We start from the raw sequence: 17584 nt of genomic DNA on the forward strand, positions 1-17584 counted from the left end.
CGATCAAGGAGTGCATCTGTTGTGATGAGCATGAGGTGATGTATGGAATTGCTGAATCACTATATTGTACACCTGAAACTGATGTAACATGGTACATTAACTGGAATTACAATAAAAACCTTTAAAAAAAGAAGTATTTCTTTCCAGAAATGACTATGCCCCCTATAAAAGGAAAGCCATAGGGAAAGCATGTTTGCCTGTATGGTCACAAGCACAGTGCTTAGAAGTTTCCTTGTGAAAACAGATGAACATAAGGGAAGGGAAGCAACAATAATATAAAAACAGGGGGGGGGACAAACCATCAGAGACTCTTACATACAGAGAACACACTGAGGGTTGCTGGCGGGGTGTTGGGTGGTGGGGATGGGCTAAATGGGTGAGGGGCATTAAGGAGGACATTTGTTGGGATGAGCACTGACTGTTCAAAGTAAGTGATGAATCACTAAATTCTACTCCTGAAATCATTATTACACTGTATGTTAACTAACTTGGATATAAATTAAAAATACATAAAAAGTAAATAAATAAATATTTTAACATCAAAAAAGAAATTTCCTTGTGATACAAGTCAAGGGTACATAAAGAATCAAACTTAAGTGTGATTACATCTAAATAAGTAGAAACTGGATAGCCGGCCATTTGAGGACAAGACATGTTCTGCAGTATCTTCAATTCACTCTGGTTTATGGATCACTTATTAGCGGTTTCCATGAGTGACTGGGTGAAAAGGAAGCCTTTGCACTGGTTTCTTAGAGAAGGTCTGGATGTTTCTTTGGGCTGTTTCGTTGAAAACGGGGTGGAAAAACTTTGGACATAGATAAATTGGTCTTCAGCAGTTTTTTCCAAATTGCAAATGAAAGACCTTTTAGTGCACTGTAAAATAAATTTAAAAGCCTGCAATAAGCGTTCAGAAAAATAAACTATCCTGCATCACCACAAGCAAGAAATACAGTCCATTTCTCGTATCCATTAAGTCATTCACTAAGTCAATAAACATTCACAGGTATCTGCCATATCCCAGGACTAGTCTAGGCACTGAGGACACATCAATAATCAAATCAATCAAAATTCTCCTCCTGAAGATTATATCCACTGGAGAGAGAGGGGTAAGAGGCAAAGACATATGAGACACAATATAAGGCAGGAAGAGTAAAGACAGCATTGTATTTTAAACAGAATGGTCAGAAGGCCTGTGTCATGGTAGTAAAACTCTGCAGAGACCAGAAGGAAGAAGGGAAGAGCCGGCAGGAAGTTTTGGGGAAAGACTGTTCCAGGCAGAGCAAAGAAGTAAAGGACCCTGAGGGAGAAGCTTCTGTAACAGACTTAATAATGGTTCCTGAAAGATGTCCGTGCCCCATCCCCAGAACCCGTGAACTTTTGTTATGTTGTGTTAACTGGGTTGCAGATGCGATGCAGGCTGCTGATCAGCGGATCAGAAAAAGAGGAAGACTGTCCTGGATTATCCGGGAGGAATGTAATCAGAAGGGTCCTGAAAGGCAGCAGACACAAGAGGCAGAAGAGGGGCAGAGGGAGAGTACCCGAGAACGGTCAGGGAGATGCAGTGTCGCTGGTTTTGAAGACGGAGGGGGGAGAATGAGAGTCGAGAACTGGGCAGGCCGCACATGCCGGTAGCCCGAGGGAAAAATCTCTCCCCTCGAGCATCCAAAGAGGAACACGGCTCCGTAGGCACCTTGCTATTATCCCAGTGAGATGTGTCAAAGTTCACACCTCAAGAACAAACACACCTTAAAATTTTGTCGTTTAGTCTACCACACTCCTAGTAATTTGGAAAGTCAGCAATAAGCAAAGTACAGTATCCTCGGCAGGTCCGCGTAACAGCAGGGAGGGCGATGTGGGTGGAGAAATGGAGCGAGAGGAGCACCTGGTCGGCTCCATCGATAAGAGCATGTGACTCTTGATCTCGGTTGTGGGTTTAAGCCCCACGTTGGGTGTAGAGACAACTTAAAAATAAAAAAAAACTTGAGGTGCCTGGGTGGCTCAGTCGGTTAAGCGTCTGACTTTGGCTCAGGTCATGATCTCACAGCTTGTGGGTTTGAGCCCCGCGTCGGGCTCTGTGCTGACAGCTCACAGCCTGGAGCCTGTTTCAGATTCTGTGTCTCCCTTTCTCTCTGCCCCTCCCCTGCTCGTGCTCTGTCCCTCTCTCTCTCTCTCTCTCTCAAAAATAAACATTAAAAAAATTAAAAAGCAAATTAAAAAAATTTTTTTAAATCTTGAGAAAGAAAGAAAGAAAAACGGAAAGAGAACAGGAGATGTATTCAAAGGAGAGGGAGTGGGGATGCAGAGCAGACCAGAGAGGACTCTAAGAGCCACTTTAGGGGCACGTGGGTGGATTAGTCGGTTGAGCATCTGATGTCACTTCAGGTCATGATCTCACGGTTCGTGGGTTCGTGCCCCGCATTGGGCTCTGTGTGGACAGCTCACAGCCTGGAGCCTGTTTTAGATTCTGTGTCTTCCTTTCTCTCTGCCCCGCCCCTGCTCGTGCTCTGTCCCTCTCTCTCTCAAAAGTAAATAAACGTTAAAAAAATTTAAAAATTTAAAAAATTTTTTAAAATCTTGAGAAAGAAAGAAAAATGGAGAGAGAACAGGAGATGTATTCAAAGGAGAGGGAGTGGGGATGCAGAACAGGCCAGGGAGGACTCTAAGAGCCACTTTAGGGGCACGTGGGTGGATTAGTTGGTTGAGCACCTGATGTCACTTCAGGTCATGATCTCACGGTTTGTGGGTTCGTGCCCCGCATCGGGCTCTGTGCGGACAGCTCGGAGCCTGGAGCCTGCTTCGGATTCTGTGTCTCCCTCTCTCTCTGCCCCTCCCCACCTCAAGCTCTGTCTTTCTCTCTCTCTCAAAAAAAAAAATAAACATTAAAAAAAATTTTTTTTTAATTAAATTAAAAAAAAAAAAAAGAGCCACTTTAAGTGGTTTTAACTTTAAGGGGGAAAAAAGAAGCCATAATGGATTTTGAACAGAGGAATGGCAATCTCGTGTACACTTCCTAAGGATCACTTTGGCTGCTCCCGTGGATAACACATGTAGCATGGGAAGTGTGGAAGCAGGACAACCCATAAAAAGGCTGTTGTAATAATCCAGGAAAGAGGTTTGGCAGTTTAGAACAAGGCAATGGAAATGAGCATGGAAAAATGTGAAAGAGACGGGTGAGTTGCCTCCACGACTCACAGTTACTTGGATCTTACCCGAATTGCCTTTTCCTTGGGTTGCTAACTTCATCATCCAAAACTTTCCTTCCCTTACCAACTGGACCATATCTCGTTTGAATGGTTGATGCCCTGCGAGCACACAAAGTCATACGTGTTGTAGGTAAAATTCACTGGAGAATTAGGTTCCCACTACATATTCTTCAAGCGTTCAGAAGCAGTGTTTTTCAAACTTTCTTTTTTCATGACCCATTTGAAGAAATATCATTTGCCAAGTCTCCTACACATATGTTAGGAAATACTTACTCTTCTTCAATGTTTTGGAAGAGTGGGAAAAGCTTGCTGATATCTCATTTGTTTATTTCATTAAAAGTTGATAATAGGGCTCCCTGTACTGGTTTTGTAACTCATGATAGGGTCAGAAATACAAAAAGTAGAGCTGTATACCGTTCATTTAGTTCTTCAACAAAACAAAAACTTGCCCATTGATCAAAACAAAACAAAACAAAACAAAACAATGCTGTGTGTCCCAAATATATTAGGAAAGTCATATCCCCAAACTCAGAGAACCATTTCAAGGGCCCCAAAGCCTCAAAAACCCACGGATACAAAGCTACTCCTGGAGACTAACATTCAGTTACAGAGAGCTCATGTCCTCACCCACAGAGACCAGGTTCCCGAAGTTCTCCAGCATCACTTCTCGGTACAGCTTCCTCTGGGCGGGGTCCAGCAGCCCCAGCTCCTCCTCCGTGAAGACCACAGCCACGTCCTTGAACGTCACTGCCTCCTACAACACCAAGCACATATAACCTCAATCTTACAACCAACCTTCACTGTGAGGGACAGCGCCGAGATACTATCTTCTTATCTGTCACTTTTACTCAACGGAATGGCTAATGTTCTTGACCGTTGGTTTCCTGTGTGAACCTGAGCAGGTTTCCTATATTTTACATATGTAAGTGGAAGATGCAATCAAGAACCTCCTTATACAACAGCTCTAAGGAGTAAATGCAGAGACAGAACTAAGTGCCTGGCAAATCCAGCAAGACTGGATATTTTAAACTAAAGTTATACCTTAGTTTATAGCTGGAGGCAAGCAAGATGTCCCTTAGGTGGTGAATGGATAAACTATGCACATCCTTACCAGAATATAATTAAAAAAATTTTTTTTTAATATTTATTCATTTTTGAGAGATAGAGGCAGAGAGAGAGGGAGACACAGAATCCAAAAAGGGCTCCAGGCTCCAAGCTGTCAGCACAGAGCCCGATGCAGGGCCTGAACCCATGAACCGTGAGATCGTGACCTGAGCCGAAGTCAGATGCTCAACCAACTGACTGAGCCACCCAGGTGCCCAACACCAGAATATAATTTAAGGGGAAAAAAAACAACTATCAAGCCACAAAAAAAAGATATGTTTTTACCTTAAATTCATATTACTAAGTATAAGCAGCCAATCTGAAAGGTTATATACTGTACAATTCCAACCATATAACATTCTGGAAAAGGTACAACTGTGGAGACTGTAAAGAGATCAGTGGTTGCCAGGGGTTAGGGAAAGGGAGGGGTAAATAGGTGCAACACAGGATTTTTTAGAGCAGTGAAACTACTCTGTATGATACTATAATGGTGGGGCCATATCATTATAAAGTCCAAACCGACAGAAAGAACAACATCAAGAGTGAATCTTAATGTAATCTAGGGACTCTGGGTGATAATGATGCCCCAATACAGGTTCATCGACTGTAACAGTGCACCACTCTGGTGGGGGATGTTGACAATGGGAGGGATTGTGGGTGTGTGGAGGCAGGGGGTACACGGGCAATCTCTGTACTTTCTGCTGGATTTTACTGTCAATGCTCAACTGCCCTAAAAAAATAAAATCTATTATTGAAAAACACATATACAAACCTAAGGTTATATGTTATTTTGAAAAAACTCATCAATATGTGAAGGAATAAAAATAGACCAGGGGGTGCCTGGATGGCTCATTTGGTTAAGTGCCTGACTCTTGGTTTCGGCTCAGGTCATGATCTTAACCATTCATGGGTTCAAGCCCTACATCGGGGTCTGTGCTGACAGTGCAGAACTTGCTTGGGATTCTCTCTCTCTCCCCCTTTCTCTGCCCCTCCCTCTCCTTCTCTCAAAATAATTAAATAATAACAATAAATAAAGATAATAAAAAGTTTCAAAAAAATTTTTTTAAGTTTCTTTTTTTTTTTAATGTTTATTTTTTTTTTGAGAGAGAGACAGCATGAACAGGGGAGGGGCAGAGAGAGAGGGAGACACAGACTCTGAAGCAGGCTCCAGGCTCTGAGCTGTCAGCACAGAGCCCAAGGCGGGGCTTGAACTCACAAACCATGAGATCATGACCCGAGCTGAAGTCGGATGCTTAACCGACAGAGCCACACAGGTGCCCCCCACCCAAAAAAATTTTTTTAAGTACACCAGTAAGTAATAAGAGACATGCAGGGTATGACTCAGACACAGGAAAGACAGAATCTAGCTCCTCCTGTGTGAAAATCTGCAACAATATTTGCATAAAGCAGTGGTTAGAGCCTGTTGCACTCTGCTGTATTTGAATATCTGTCTACAAAATCCTAACACGGCACGTATCATGTGTACTCTTTCGTTACTGAGTTCTTAGTACGCTGAGGATAAAAAATAGGCAGCGTGTTCGGAGAATTGATTTTTTGGAGAAAAAGCTGCAGGCAGGAAAATGATCAATGCGGTGTGCCTTACAACAAACTCCTAAGCCACCTTAATGTCTAGGAGCAACTATAAATAAGGGCTGTTATATAATGCTAAATGAAAAAGACACAAGTCAACATTAGATGTATATCATGAATGCGAATAAATCTATGAATGTGCACAAGAAAGAGTATGGGGAAATAAAAATAGTTAATGTGTCAGCAGTGAAGCAAGCATTCCTACTAATTTGTCCACACTTGTTTTCAAAAAAAATGAATAATGGCAAAATAAAACAAATGCTAAAAAAACCCCCAAAAAACCAAAAACCAAAAACCAAAAAACAAACAGGTCATTTAACCTGGTGCTCTCCTTGAGTCACCGAGGAAAAGACACAAATGTGTAACACTTTGAGGAGTGAAATGGAATTTTACCAGCAAGAAAGGGAAGCCATATGCACCTTGAATGTGGTCATTTTCTCTTGCTACTTCTGGAGATGTACAGATTCTGGGAATAGAGTCCTGCTGAGGCAGATCTGTGCCTGGTAGTGTCTGGAAAAGGCAGAAAAGGACATGAATGGGTGACCACGGACGATGCTCACCCACATGAATGCTTATTGTGAATTACCCAGGAGCCCCTTCCTTGGGGTGGCTCCTGCCATACACAACTTGAAGAGCAGATCAGGGCACGGATACTCCATTCCTGCCCCCCACGCACATTCACTGTTGTGTGTTGACTTGGTGTGTTGACTTGTGCCGTCTTGTGGCTTCCAAGGCGGCAGCTGAGATTCTGATATGATGGAAATTGAGACAACATAATGCACCCAACAAGAATCATCTCTGGGGCAGAACACCTGGGTGGCTCAGTGGGTTAAGCGTCTGACTTTGGCTCAGGTCATGATCTCGCGGTTCATGGGTTCGAGCCCTGTGCTGGGCTCTGTGCTGACAGCTCGGAGCCTAGAGTCTGCTTCGGATTCTGTGTCTCCCTCTTTCTCTGCCTCTCTCCTGCTCATGCTCTATCCCTATTGTTCGAAAATAAATAAATGTTAAAAAAAAAAAAAAAACACTTAAGAATCATCTCTGGGGCAATCGTATCTGGGTTCAAATTCTACCTCAGCTTCTCACTAGTTGTATCACCTTGGGTAATTTAATAACATCTCTTTCCCTCAATTTTGTCATGTGTACAAATGGGAGAATAATATTTCCAAATCCTAGAGCTGTTGAGAGCTGGAGAACACTTTGAATACACTCAGAGTTTCTTATTTTTGTAGCCAATATTAAAAAAGATGACATTCTGTAATGTGAAATTTCTCTTATAAATGTGATTTTCTACCAAAAGACACTGTATGATATCCGAATCTGACATTGACTATTCTGAGGTCACTCATAACCTTTGAAAAATCGGTTAACTCTGCTTCATTGTCTTCCCTAATATTGTGTTGGCTGAACAATAATTTTTAAATTGTTGTGGACAACTGTTTTCCCCCACAACATGGAAGCACCCAAATATATAAAACAATTAATAACAAACATAAAGGAATTCATTGATAATAATACAATAATGGTGGGGGACTTTAATACTCCCCTTCCATCCATGGACAAATCATTTAGGCAGAAAAACAACAAGGAAGCAATGGTTTTGAATGAAACACTGACCAGATGGACTTAACAGATAATTCAGTTAAGAAATGGTCAAAAGACATGAACAGACATTTTTCAAAAAAACATCTATAGATGGCTAACAGACACATGAAAAGATTCTCAATTTCACTCATCATTAGGAAAAATACAAGTCAAAACTACAATGAGATACCACCTAACATCTGTCCGATGGCTAAAATGAACAACACAGGAAATAACGGGTGTTGGAGAGGATGCGGAGAAAGGGGGACCCTCTTACATGGTCGGTGGGACTGCAAACTGGTGCAGCCACTCTGGAAAACAGTATAAAGGTTCCTCAAAAGTTAAAAATAGAACTATTGGGGTGCCCAGGTGGCTCAGTTGTTCAAGCGTCTGACTTCGGCTCAGGCTGTGATCTCATGGTTCTTGAGTTTGAGCCCCACATTCGGCCCTCTGCTGCCAGCAAAGAGCCTGCTTCAGATCCTCTGACTCCCTCTCTCTCTGCACTTCCCCCGCTTGTGCTTTCTCGCTCTCTCTCCCTTTCTCAAAAATAAATAAACATGAAAAAATAGAACTGGGGTGACTAGATGGCTCAGTCAGTTAACCGTCCGACTTCAGCTCAAGTCACGATCTCACGGCTTGTGAATTTGAGCCCCATGTCGGGCTCTGTGATAACAGCTCAGAGCCTGGAGCCTGTTTCAGATTCTGTGTCTCCATCTCTCTCTGCCCCTCCCCTGCTCATGCTCGGTCTCTGTCTCTCTCTCAAAAATAAATAAACATTAAAAAAATTAAAGAAAAAAAAGAATTACCCTATGCCCCAGCAATTGCACTACTAGGTATTTACTCCACCCCGATGTTTATAGCAGCATTATCAACAATAGCTGAAGTACAGAAAGAGCCCAAATGTACAAGAATGGATGAATGGATAAAGAAGATGTTCTCTCTCTCTCCCTCTCTCTCTATATTTAATGGATATGTGTGTGTGTGTGTGTGTGTGTGTGTGTGTGTGTGTGTATATATATATATATATATATATATATGATGGAATATTACTCAGCCATCAAAAAGAATGAAATCTTGCCATTTGCAATGACATGGGTAGAGCTAGAGTGTATTACGCTAAGTGAATTAAGCCACTCAGGGAAAGACAAATACCATATGATTTCACTCAGTGTGGAATTTAAGAAACAAAACAGATGAACGTAGTGGGGGAAAAAGAGAGAGAGGCAAATTATAAAAGAGACTCTTAACTGGAAAACAAACTGAGGGTTGCTGGAGGGGAGGTGAATGGCAGGATGTGTTAAGTGGGTGATGAGTATTAGGGAGGGCACTTTTCTTTAAAAAAATTTTTTTTAACATTTACTTATTATTGAGAGACAGAGACACAGAGCATGAGCAGGGGAGGGGCCGGGAGATGGAGAGACACAGAATCCGAAGCAGGCTCCAGGCTCCGAGCTGTCAGCACAGAGCCTGACAAGGGGCTCGAACCCACAAACTGCGAGATCATGACCTGAGCCGAAGTCGGATGCTGAACCTACGGAGCCACCCAGGCGCCCCAGGGAGGGCACTTTTTGTGATGAGCATTGGGTGTCGTATGTAAGTGATGAATCACTGAATTCTATTCCTGAAACTAATATTATACTGTATGTTAAGTAGCTGTAATTGAAATAAAAACTTGAATCAAACCATGAAATCTATCACACAAACTTCACAAGATGGACTTTCTCCAGTACAGTGTGCTTCCACATCGTGAACAAAAACATCATGATCAAAATGAAGGAATCATTCCAGATTAAAGGAGTCAATTAAAGAGTGTTTCCCTCTCTCTCTCTCTGCCCCTCTCCAGCCTGCACTCTTGCTCCCAAAAAATATTTTAAAAATTAAAAAAAAAAACAGCACAAATTTAAATATGGACTGTGGGTTAGATAACAGCATATTAACAATGTCATTTTCTGATTTTGACCCTGTGAGTATAGAAGAGAATATCCTTGTTCGTAGAAAATAGACACTGTTTAAAAGAAAAACACAGCCCTAAAACGCGGTCACTTAGGCCAAGTGACCAAACTGGGGCTTAATGCCTAACCTAATTGCAGTTTCAGACTCCCCCCAGAAACTCAGAAATTCTCCGGTAAGCACCAGCTGAGTAATCTGTCACACAGACCCTCTCCATCCCCGCAAGATGCCTAAGATCCCCTGCTCTTCCCTCCAAGGGAAAGTGACCGTGCCCAGAACAATCCTTTCTTTCCACTTGCTAATAACTTCCTTGCCCCACCCTCCTTCCCACAAAAACCTTCCATTCTGTACAACTCCTGGGAGATCCCTCCTACTTGTTTTATGGGATGCCACCCAATTTATGAACCGCTTAATAAAGCCAATGAAGTCTTCACGTTTACTCAGTTGAATTTTTGCTAACAATACAAATATTTAGGGACGAAGAAGTATTTTCTACAGCATAATCCCAAATTCTTGAAAAAAAGATGCGTGAAATAAAAATAAAAAAAAAAAGGGCAAGGACAGTTGACAGCTGGCAGCAGCTAGGTCTTGGTGTCTTCAACTCATCATAAGTAACTCCAAAAGTATCAGCAATTTTTAGACATAACCACAACGGTGCAGCGAGAAACACAATTTTTTTTTTTCGACAAAAACCAAGGAAAGAGAGGAGGCTCTGAAATGCCACAATTATGTCTCTGTCCCTGAGAAATCATGAGATATTCTGCCCTCCTCCAGACCCCCTACTTTCAGCCAGAAACGGTTTGGAAATGTTAACCTTAAAAATAAAACTGCCAGTTATTTTACTGGAATAGTAGAGAACTGCAATCCAGGACGAGCAGGATATGGCAAAACCACAGGCAAGTCCGCAGAACAAAGGAGAAACCCACTCTTTCACAGAGGAAAGGGAGAAACTGGGCAAGCTGTCATAAACAAAAAGCCCATTGGATTAACCGGGACTTGGAAATATGGTGGCTTTTCATTGGCTGAGTTTTGACAACCTTTCATTGGCTGGGCTGATGCGGCGCTGGGGGAGGAAAGCCATTCTGGTTCCCTCTAGGATAGCAACGAAGAGCTACGGTAGTTATCAGCCTGCAAGGTGGTCTCTTCCAATTGGGCCTCCCAATTGGGTCTCTTACAATTGACAAGAGCGACAGGGTGTGAGGGCTCTCCCTGCCAGCCTCGGACGCCATCCTAAAGGAGGTTTTCTCACTAATTTTCACAGGAGTAACTCTTCAGAAGGGGTTGGGGACTATGAAGCTTCCGATTGGGATCAAAGAGAAATGACAGGAGTCACTGCAGCTGAAGCTCTCACTCCATCCGATATTCATGGCTTTCAGGTTACTGAGCACTTAAAAAAATTAAAGTCTAATACCAAGAGATCACCATTCACCACGTGGCAGGAACTGTCTTTAAGGCTTTACTTAACCCATCTTGTTTAATTCTCAAACCGCTGTATTATAAGCAAGGTAGACATCCCAAGGTAACATCCCAATGTTACCAAAAAAAAAAAAAAAAAAAAAAAAAAAAAAATTGGACACAGATGTTAAGTCCCCCAATGTTCAACCGAGTGAAAAGGCGGAGCGAGGGAAAGGTGGGCTGCCCTGGGGTGGGGGGCAGGACCGTAGGCAGAGAGCCCGGGAGACCCCCCCCCCCCCAACCGGGCCATGCACAGCACAAGATCCCCAAACGCCAAGAGGGTCCCTGGGGAGGGAAACACCACTCCAGTCCTCAAACCACCGCTGTCTGACGCAGCTCTTTTCCCCAAATCAATGGCCGGTGGTACTGGCACCCAGGGAAGTTCAGAAGGGTCTCGAAACCAGAAACCACTCACCACAGCGACGGAAGAGCCTGTAGCAACCTGGCCACCCGAGCGGAAGTGCCTGAGACCGCCCCGCCCCAGGCTGCGGGAGGATCAACTACCCAGAATTCACGTTTCCAGACGGCCTTGGGGAAGTGTACGACTGTCTACGGGACTTCCGGACTACACTTCCCAGAAAGCCAGAGAACCACCGTCCCATTCCCACCCTCTTTGGCCGGAAGTGCTTGCGCCTCCTGAGAGATTCGGTAGCATAGTTCCCACAGTGGTCATGGGGGCGGAGTTCATACTGTCGACTTCAAGGGCAGTAGTAACGTGGGTTCCCACAGTGGGGGCAAGAATTAACCTCTCCGAAATCCGGCAGCAGAAAATATTCTAGGTTATTTAAGCTGCTGTTAGTTTTGTCTCTACTATAACACTAAACCTAGCTGTTATCCAAACATATCAAATATATATATATATGTGTGTGTGTGTGTATATATATATATATATATATATATATATATATGATATAGGAATATATAAATGATATATATCCCTAATATATCATTGGAAAGTTCAGTTCAGTTGCAGTGGTGAACTTCAGATACTCTGAAGAATGCACAAGGTGAAGGCTTAAGAAGCTGCGCGTTTGGAAATCTACACAGCAGAACTGTTGATAAAAATACTTTAAAACTGTACTACAAAATTCATGGGCCCAAGACAGTTATGGTAATTTGACTGATTCTTTATTACTCTTCCATATGAGTCTGAATCATGAGTGCCAGAATCCATGAGTCACCTCCATTCTGGCAGTACACTAATTGTGTGATGGCTTAAAATATTGTGCCACAGGGAAGCAAGCACCAAGGCACCTCGACACAACCTCATGGGCACCAGTCTTGGAAGTTTCCTGGGGTATCTGATAGACCACTCAAATGGGATAAAGACCAGAGACAACCCCAGAAGGAGAAACCAGATTGGACACACACAGGTTCAGATCCAGGCTCTAGACACCCTAACTGGATAACACTACCACTCATAACCAGACTCAGGCAGCAGAGGGCAACATGAAAAATTTGGGCACTGCATACTGTAGGCCCTCCTGAGGCACAGGGCCTGACCCCACCTACTTGGACCTAAGAGTGATACAGTCTCCTTTATTCTAACTGGTGTTCTCACCTCTTTAAGCACACATAGTCTTATAAGCTGCACAGCCATGAGTATCTTTATTTATCTATGATGTCAGCCCTAGCCGGATATCAGCAAAACTGACCTTCAAAAAGATTGGGTCTATGACACAGAAATTCCGCTCCCAGGTATATACCCAAGAGAAATGAATCATATGCCCACAGTTGTACAAAAATGTTTATAGCAGCATTATTGATAATAGCCAAATTGTAGAAACAATCCAAATATCCAGCAACTGATGACTAGGTAAATAAAATGTGATATATTTATACAATGGGATCTTACTCTGCAATTAAAAAATGAAATACTGATTCAGTCAAGGATTGACCTTGAAAACATGCTTAGTGGAAGAAGCTAGACACAATAAACAATGTGTTTTATGATCCCATTTATATGAAATGTGCATAATACATCAATCCATAGAGGAAGAAATTTGATTAGTTATTACCAGGGACTTGCTCATTGGGAGTGGAGAATGAATGCTAATGGATGGGGGGGGGGGGGGTGGAGGGGTTGGTGGGCTGATGAAAAAGCTCTGGAATGAGACAGTGGTGATAGTTTATATCTTTGTGAATATACCAAAAATCATGCAATTATACATCTTACAAGTGTGAATATTCAGGTATGTGAATTATATCTCAATCAAAAAGAGAGGTTGGTCTGTTTGAAACTATTTCCCACTCTCAAGATACTATGGACTGGCTTGTGCCCCCTGCCCATGCATACTGATGCCTTAAACCCCAATATGACTGTATTTGGAGATAGGCTCTTTAAGAAGGCAATTAAATAGGTCATTAGAGTGGGGCCCTATTCTGATAGGTTACAAATAAATGGAAAAGTATCCATGTTCATAGACTAGAAGAATTGATACTGTTAAAATATCAAGACTACCAAAAGCATCTATAGATTCAATGAGATCCCCATCAAGATTCCAATGGCAGCTTTTTTTTTTTTACAGAAGTAGGAAAAACAGTCCAAAAATTTACATAGCACCACAAAAGACCCCCAATAGCCAAAAAAATCCTGAGAAAGACAAAGCAGGAGGCATCACACATCCTGATTTCAAACTATACTATAAAGTTATAGTCATCAAAACAGTATGGTACTGGCACAAAAACTAATACCAATAGGACAGAATTGATAGCCCAGAAATAAATCCAAGCATATACAGTCAACGAATATTTGAAAAGGGAGTCAAGAACACTCAATGGAGAAGACTCTCTTTTCAATTAATGGTGCTGGGATAATTCGATATTTACATTCAAAAGAATGAAACTGGACCCAAATCTTATACCATTCACAAAGATTAACTAAAAATGAATTGAAAGACTTAAATGTAAGAAATTCCTAAAAGAAAACAGGAATAAATCTCAACATGGCCCTTAGTAATGATTTATTGGATATGACACCTAAAGCACAAGAAACAAAATAAAAAGTAAACAAGTGAGACTACATCAAACTTAGAAGCTTCTGCAGAGCAAAAGAAATCATCCACAAAGGGAAATTACAACCTATGGGATGAGGAAAAATATTTGCAAACCATGTATCTGATAAGAGGCTAATATCCAAAATATATAAGAACTCATACAACTCAACAGCAAAACAACCCCTCTCACAAATAATCTAGTTAAAATGGGCAGAGGACCTAAGTAGACACTTCTCCAAAGAAGATATGCAAAAGACCAACAGGTACATGAAAAAATGCTCCACTTCACTAGTCATTAGTGAAATGCAACTTAAAACCACAACGGAGGTATCATTTCATCCCTGTTAGAACAGCCATCATCAAAAAGACAAGGGATAACAAATGATGTTATGGATGTGGAGAAAAGAGAACACTTGTGCACTGCTGGTTCGACTGTAAATTGATACAGCTACTGTGGAAAACAGTATAGAGGATCCTCAGAAAATTAAAAATAGAACTACTGTAGGATTCAGCAATTCCACTTCTGGGAATATATCTAAAGGAATGAAAACACTGATTTGAAAAGATATGGGCACCCCCATGTTTGTAGCAGCAGCAGCAGCAGCAGCAGCATTCACAATAGCCAACACACGGAAACAACCTCAGTTTGCATCAATGAGTGAATGGATAAAGAAGCTTTTGTATATATTTACGGTGGAATATTATTCAGCCATAAAAAGAAATGATGAAATCCTGCCATTTGCAACAATATGGATAGAACTTGAAGACATTATGCTAAATGAAAAGTCAGAGAAAGACAAATACTGCATAAGTTCACTTATATGTGGAATCTAAAACACAAACAAAAAAACAAACTCACAGAAGAAACAAACTCATAGACTGTGGTTACCAAAGGCAGAGGGTGGGGGGAAGGGGAATTGGGGGAAAGTGGTCAAAAGGTACAAACTTCCAGCTATAAGATAAGTAAATACTAGGGATGTAATGTACAACGTGATGACTACAGCGAACACTGTCATATAATATATAGGAAACTTCGTGAGAGTAAATCCTAAGAGTTCTCATCACAAGATGAAAATGTTTTCCTTTTTTTGTTGTTTATTTTTGAGTGAGAGAGAGAGACACACACAGAGTGCAAGCGGGGGAGGGGCAGATGAGACACAGAATCTGAAGCAGGCTCGACTCTGAACTGTCAGCACAGAGCCTGACGTGGGGCTCGAACTCACGAGCTATGAGATCATGACCTGAGCCAAAGTCGGATGCTTAACCAACTGAGCCACCCAGGCTCCCCTTCTTTTTATTTACATGAGAATATGGACGTTAGCCAAACCTACCGTGGTAATCATTTCACAATATATGTAAATCATACCATCATATTGTATGACTTAACCTTATACAGTGATGTATGTCAATCATTTCTCAATAAAACTGGGGATAAAAAGAAAATAAATATTTTGTGAGTATGTGAAAATATAACAAAACAATGAATATTTATAAGTATTACAGTCATCATTTCTGGAACTGATGTAATGATCTATAGCTATCATCATTCACTACCCATTCCATATTCCCCTTGCCCTCAGCAAACACCTCAGTTCACTGTGGTTCTTTTCCTAGCAGGATGAACCAAATTTTCATTCTTCAAGGTTGAGACATTAACAGTCCTGCCTGAACTGTGTTGTATTTTTCCACTGGTTTTTGATCATTAGACATGGTGCTTTTAAGAGACCCCTAAGTGATCTCTTGCATTCCAGACGTACTCTTGCTTACCTCCACTGTGCTGTAGCAACTCAATTGTTTGTTATCGGAATCAATTACCCCAACCAGTAAAATAACCCCCTTCTTTGACTATTCATTCAGAAGTAGGAGACATCAAGTGCCCAGTCTGAAATATCAAGTTCAATGGAATGAACAATGAACAATGGAATCATTGTTGTGTTTTCTGATGAAATCATTCATCCCCTTGGAATTAAGATCTCTTTAGAGCCTGCTCATGGAGACAGGAAGCAAAATATTTGCTACTGGAACACTAGAAGTAGTAGTAAGTGGAGCCACTCAAATTTCTACCCCTGGATTCCTGATCTTGGGAAGCTTGGTTATGGACACCATATTCTGAGCACTGATCTAAATCATATACAGTATCTATGAGAACAATGCCACAGCTCAACAAGATACTGCCACCTACCAGGTAATGTAACTGAATTTTCAAAGGGCTAGTCCACTTTCTATCAATCCAAATACTTCAAGGTAATGGGGAACAGGATCGAAACAATGCACTCCGCAAGGATGGGCTCACTGCCACACTTCATGCTATGAAGTGAATTCCTTATCAGGAGCAATGCTTTGTGCAGGTTCCTCAAAAAATTAAAAATATAACCATCATATGATCCAGTAATTGCAGTACTGCGTACTTACCCTAAGAACATGAAAACACTAATTCGAGGGGATATATGCACTCCTATATATACTGCAGCATTATTTACAATAGCCAAATTATGGAAATAGCCCAAGTGTCCATTGATAGATGAAGAGATAAAGGAGATGTGATTTTTTTTTTAATTCAGCCATTTAAAAAAAGTTAAATCTTGCTATTTGCAACAACAGGGCTGGATCTAGAGAGTACAATACGAAATGAAATAAGCCACTCAGAGGAAGTCAAATACCATATGATTTTACTCACATGTGGAAGTTAAGAAACAAATGAACAAAGGGGAAAAAGGAGACAAGCAAAAAAACACTCTTAACTACAGAGAACAAACTGATGGTTACCATTGGAGGGTGGGGTGGGGGGGTGGTTGAAATAGGTAAAGGAGATTAAGAGTACACTTGTCTTTTTTTTTTTTTCTTCCCTTTTTTAACTTTAGAGAGCAAGGGGGCACAAGTGGGGGAGAGGGGCACAGGGGCAGGGAGGGAGGGAGAGAGAGAAAGAGAGAAAGTTTAAGCAGGCTCCAGACTCAGCGCAGAGTCCAACATGGGACTCAATCCCAGAACCCTGGGATCACGACCTAAGCTGAAATCAAGAGTCAAATGCTCATCCCACTGAGCCACCCAGGTGCCCCTAGTACACTTATCTCTTATCTTGATGAGCATTGAGTAATATACGGGATTGCTGAATCACCATATTGTACATCTGAATAAATATAACACCGTATGTTAACTACACTGGAATTGAAATAAAAATAAGTTTAAAGAAAAGAGAACGAATGCTGCGTGGAATACCACAAAAATAGTGGAAAAGGACTGTTAGAGTACCTAGTTGGTAGTTTTGGCAAAAGCACTGCAGGTATGGAAGGTGAATCCATATCCAGAGTTGCCTATTCAATTAAAAACAAGGTACTGCCCCTTCCATGATGGAAATGGTCTAATGGAACCAATCATCCTGGGGAAAGGGACTATATCAAGGAACCAGTGTTGGTCTCTGATGCTGGCACATGGCACTCAGCAATAGCTATAGCCAGGATGGCCTTGGTACATGGAGTTTACATTGCTAAAACCATGGATGACCTCCATTCCTGCCGTTATGGCCACTTGGCTCATGAGTTCACTGGGCAATGACAGAAGTGGCTGTTGACAGAAGCTAAAAGAGAGAGACACATTGGATCAAACTACTTGTTTATTGAAACCCTCCTCTACTGAAAGTACCATACGGTGGTTGTTTACGTGGAGCACACTTATCTTCACATTCTTTCCCCACTCAGAGTGGTCTAT

At 41.7% G+C, this 17584-nt stretch overlaps 1 protein-coding gene across 1 annotated transcript in view; it reads right to left on the minus strand.

Annotated features, from left to right (window-relative positions):
• Positions 1-11420, minus strand: part of LOC131500164 (zinc finger protein 234-like) — a 46778-nt gene extending 35358 nt beyond the window's left edge. Inside the window, exons 1-4 of the mRNA XM_058708940.1 lie at positions 11299-11420; positions 6317-6407; positions 3831-3957; positions 3210-3302 (exon numbers count right to left, since the gene is read on the minus strand). Coding sequence (XP_058564923.1) covers positions 3210-3302; positions 3831-3957; positions 6317-6331 — 235 coding nt within the window. The 5' untranslated portion in view covers positions 6332-6407; positions 11299-11420. The remainder of the gene's footprint in view (positions 1-3209; positions 3303-3830; positions 3958-6316; positions 6408-11298) is intronic.
• Positions 11421-17584: the final 6164 nt, after the last annotated feature.

The sequence above is a fragment of the Neofelis nebulosa genome, chromosome 17 (genome assembly GCF_028018385.1).
Source record: "Neofelis nebulosa isolate mNeoNeb1 chromosome 17, mNeoNeb1.pri, whole genome shotgun sequence".
In the NCBI taxonomy this organism is placed as follows: domain Eukaryota; kingdom Metazoa; phylum Chordata; class Mammalia; order Carnivora; family Felidae; genus Neofelis; species Neofelis nebulosa.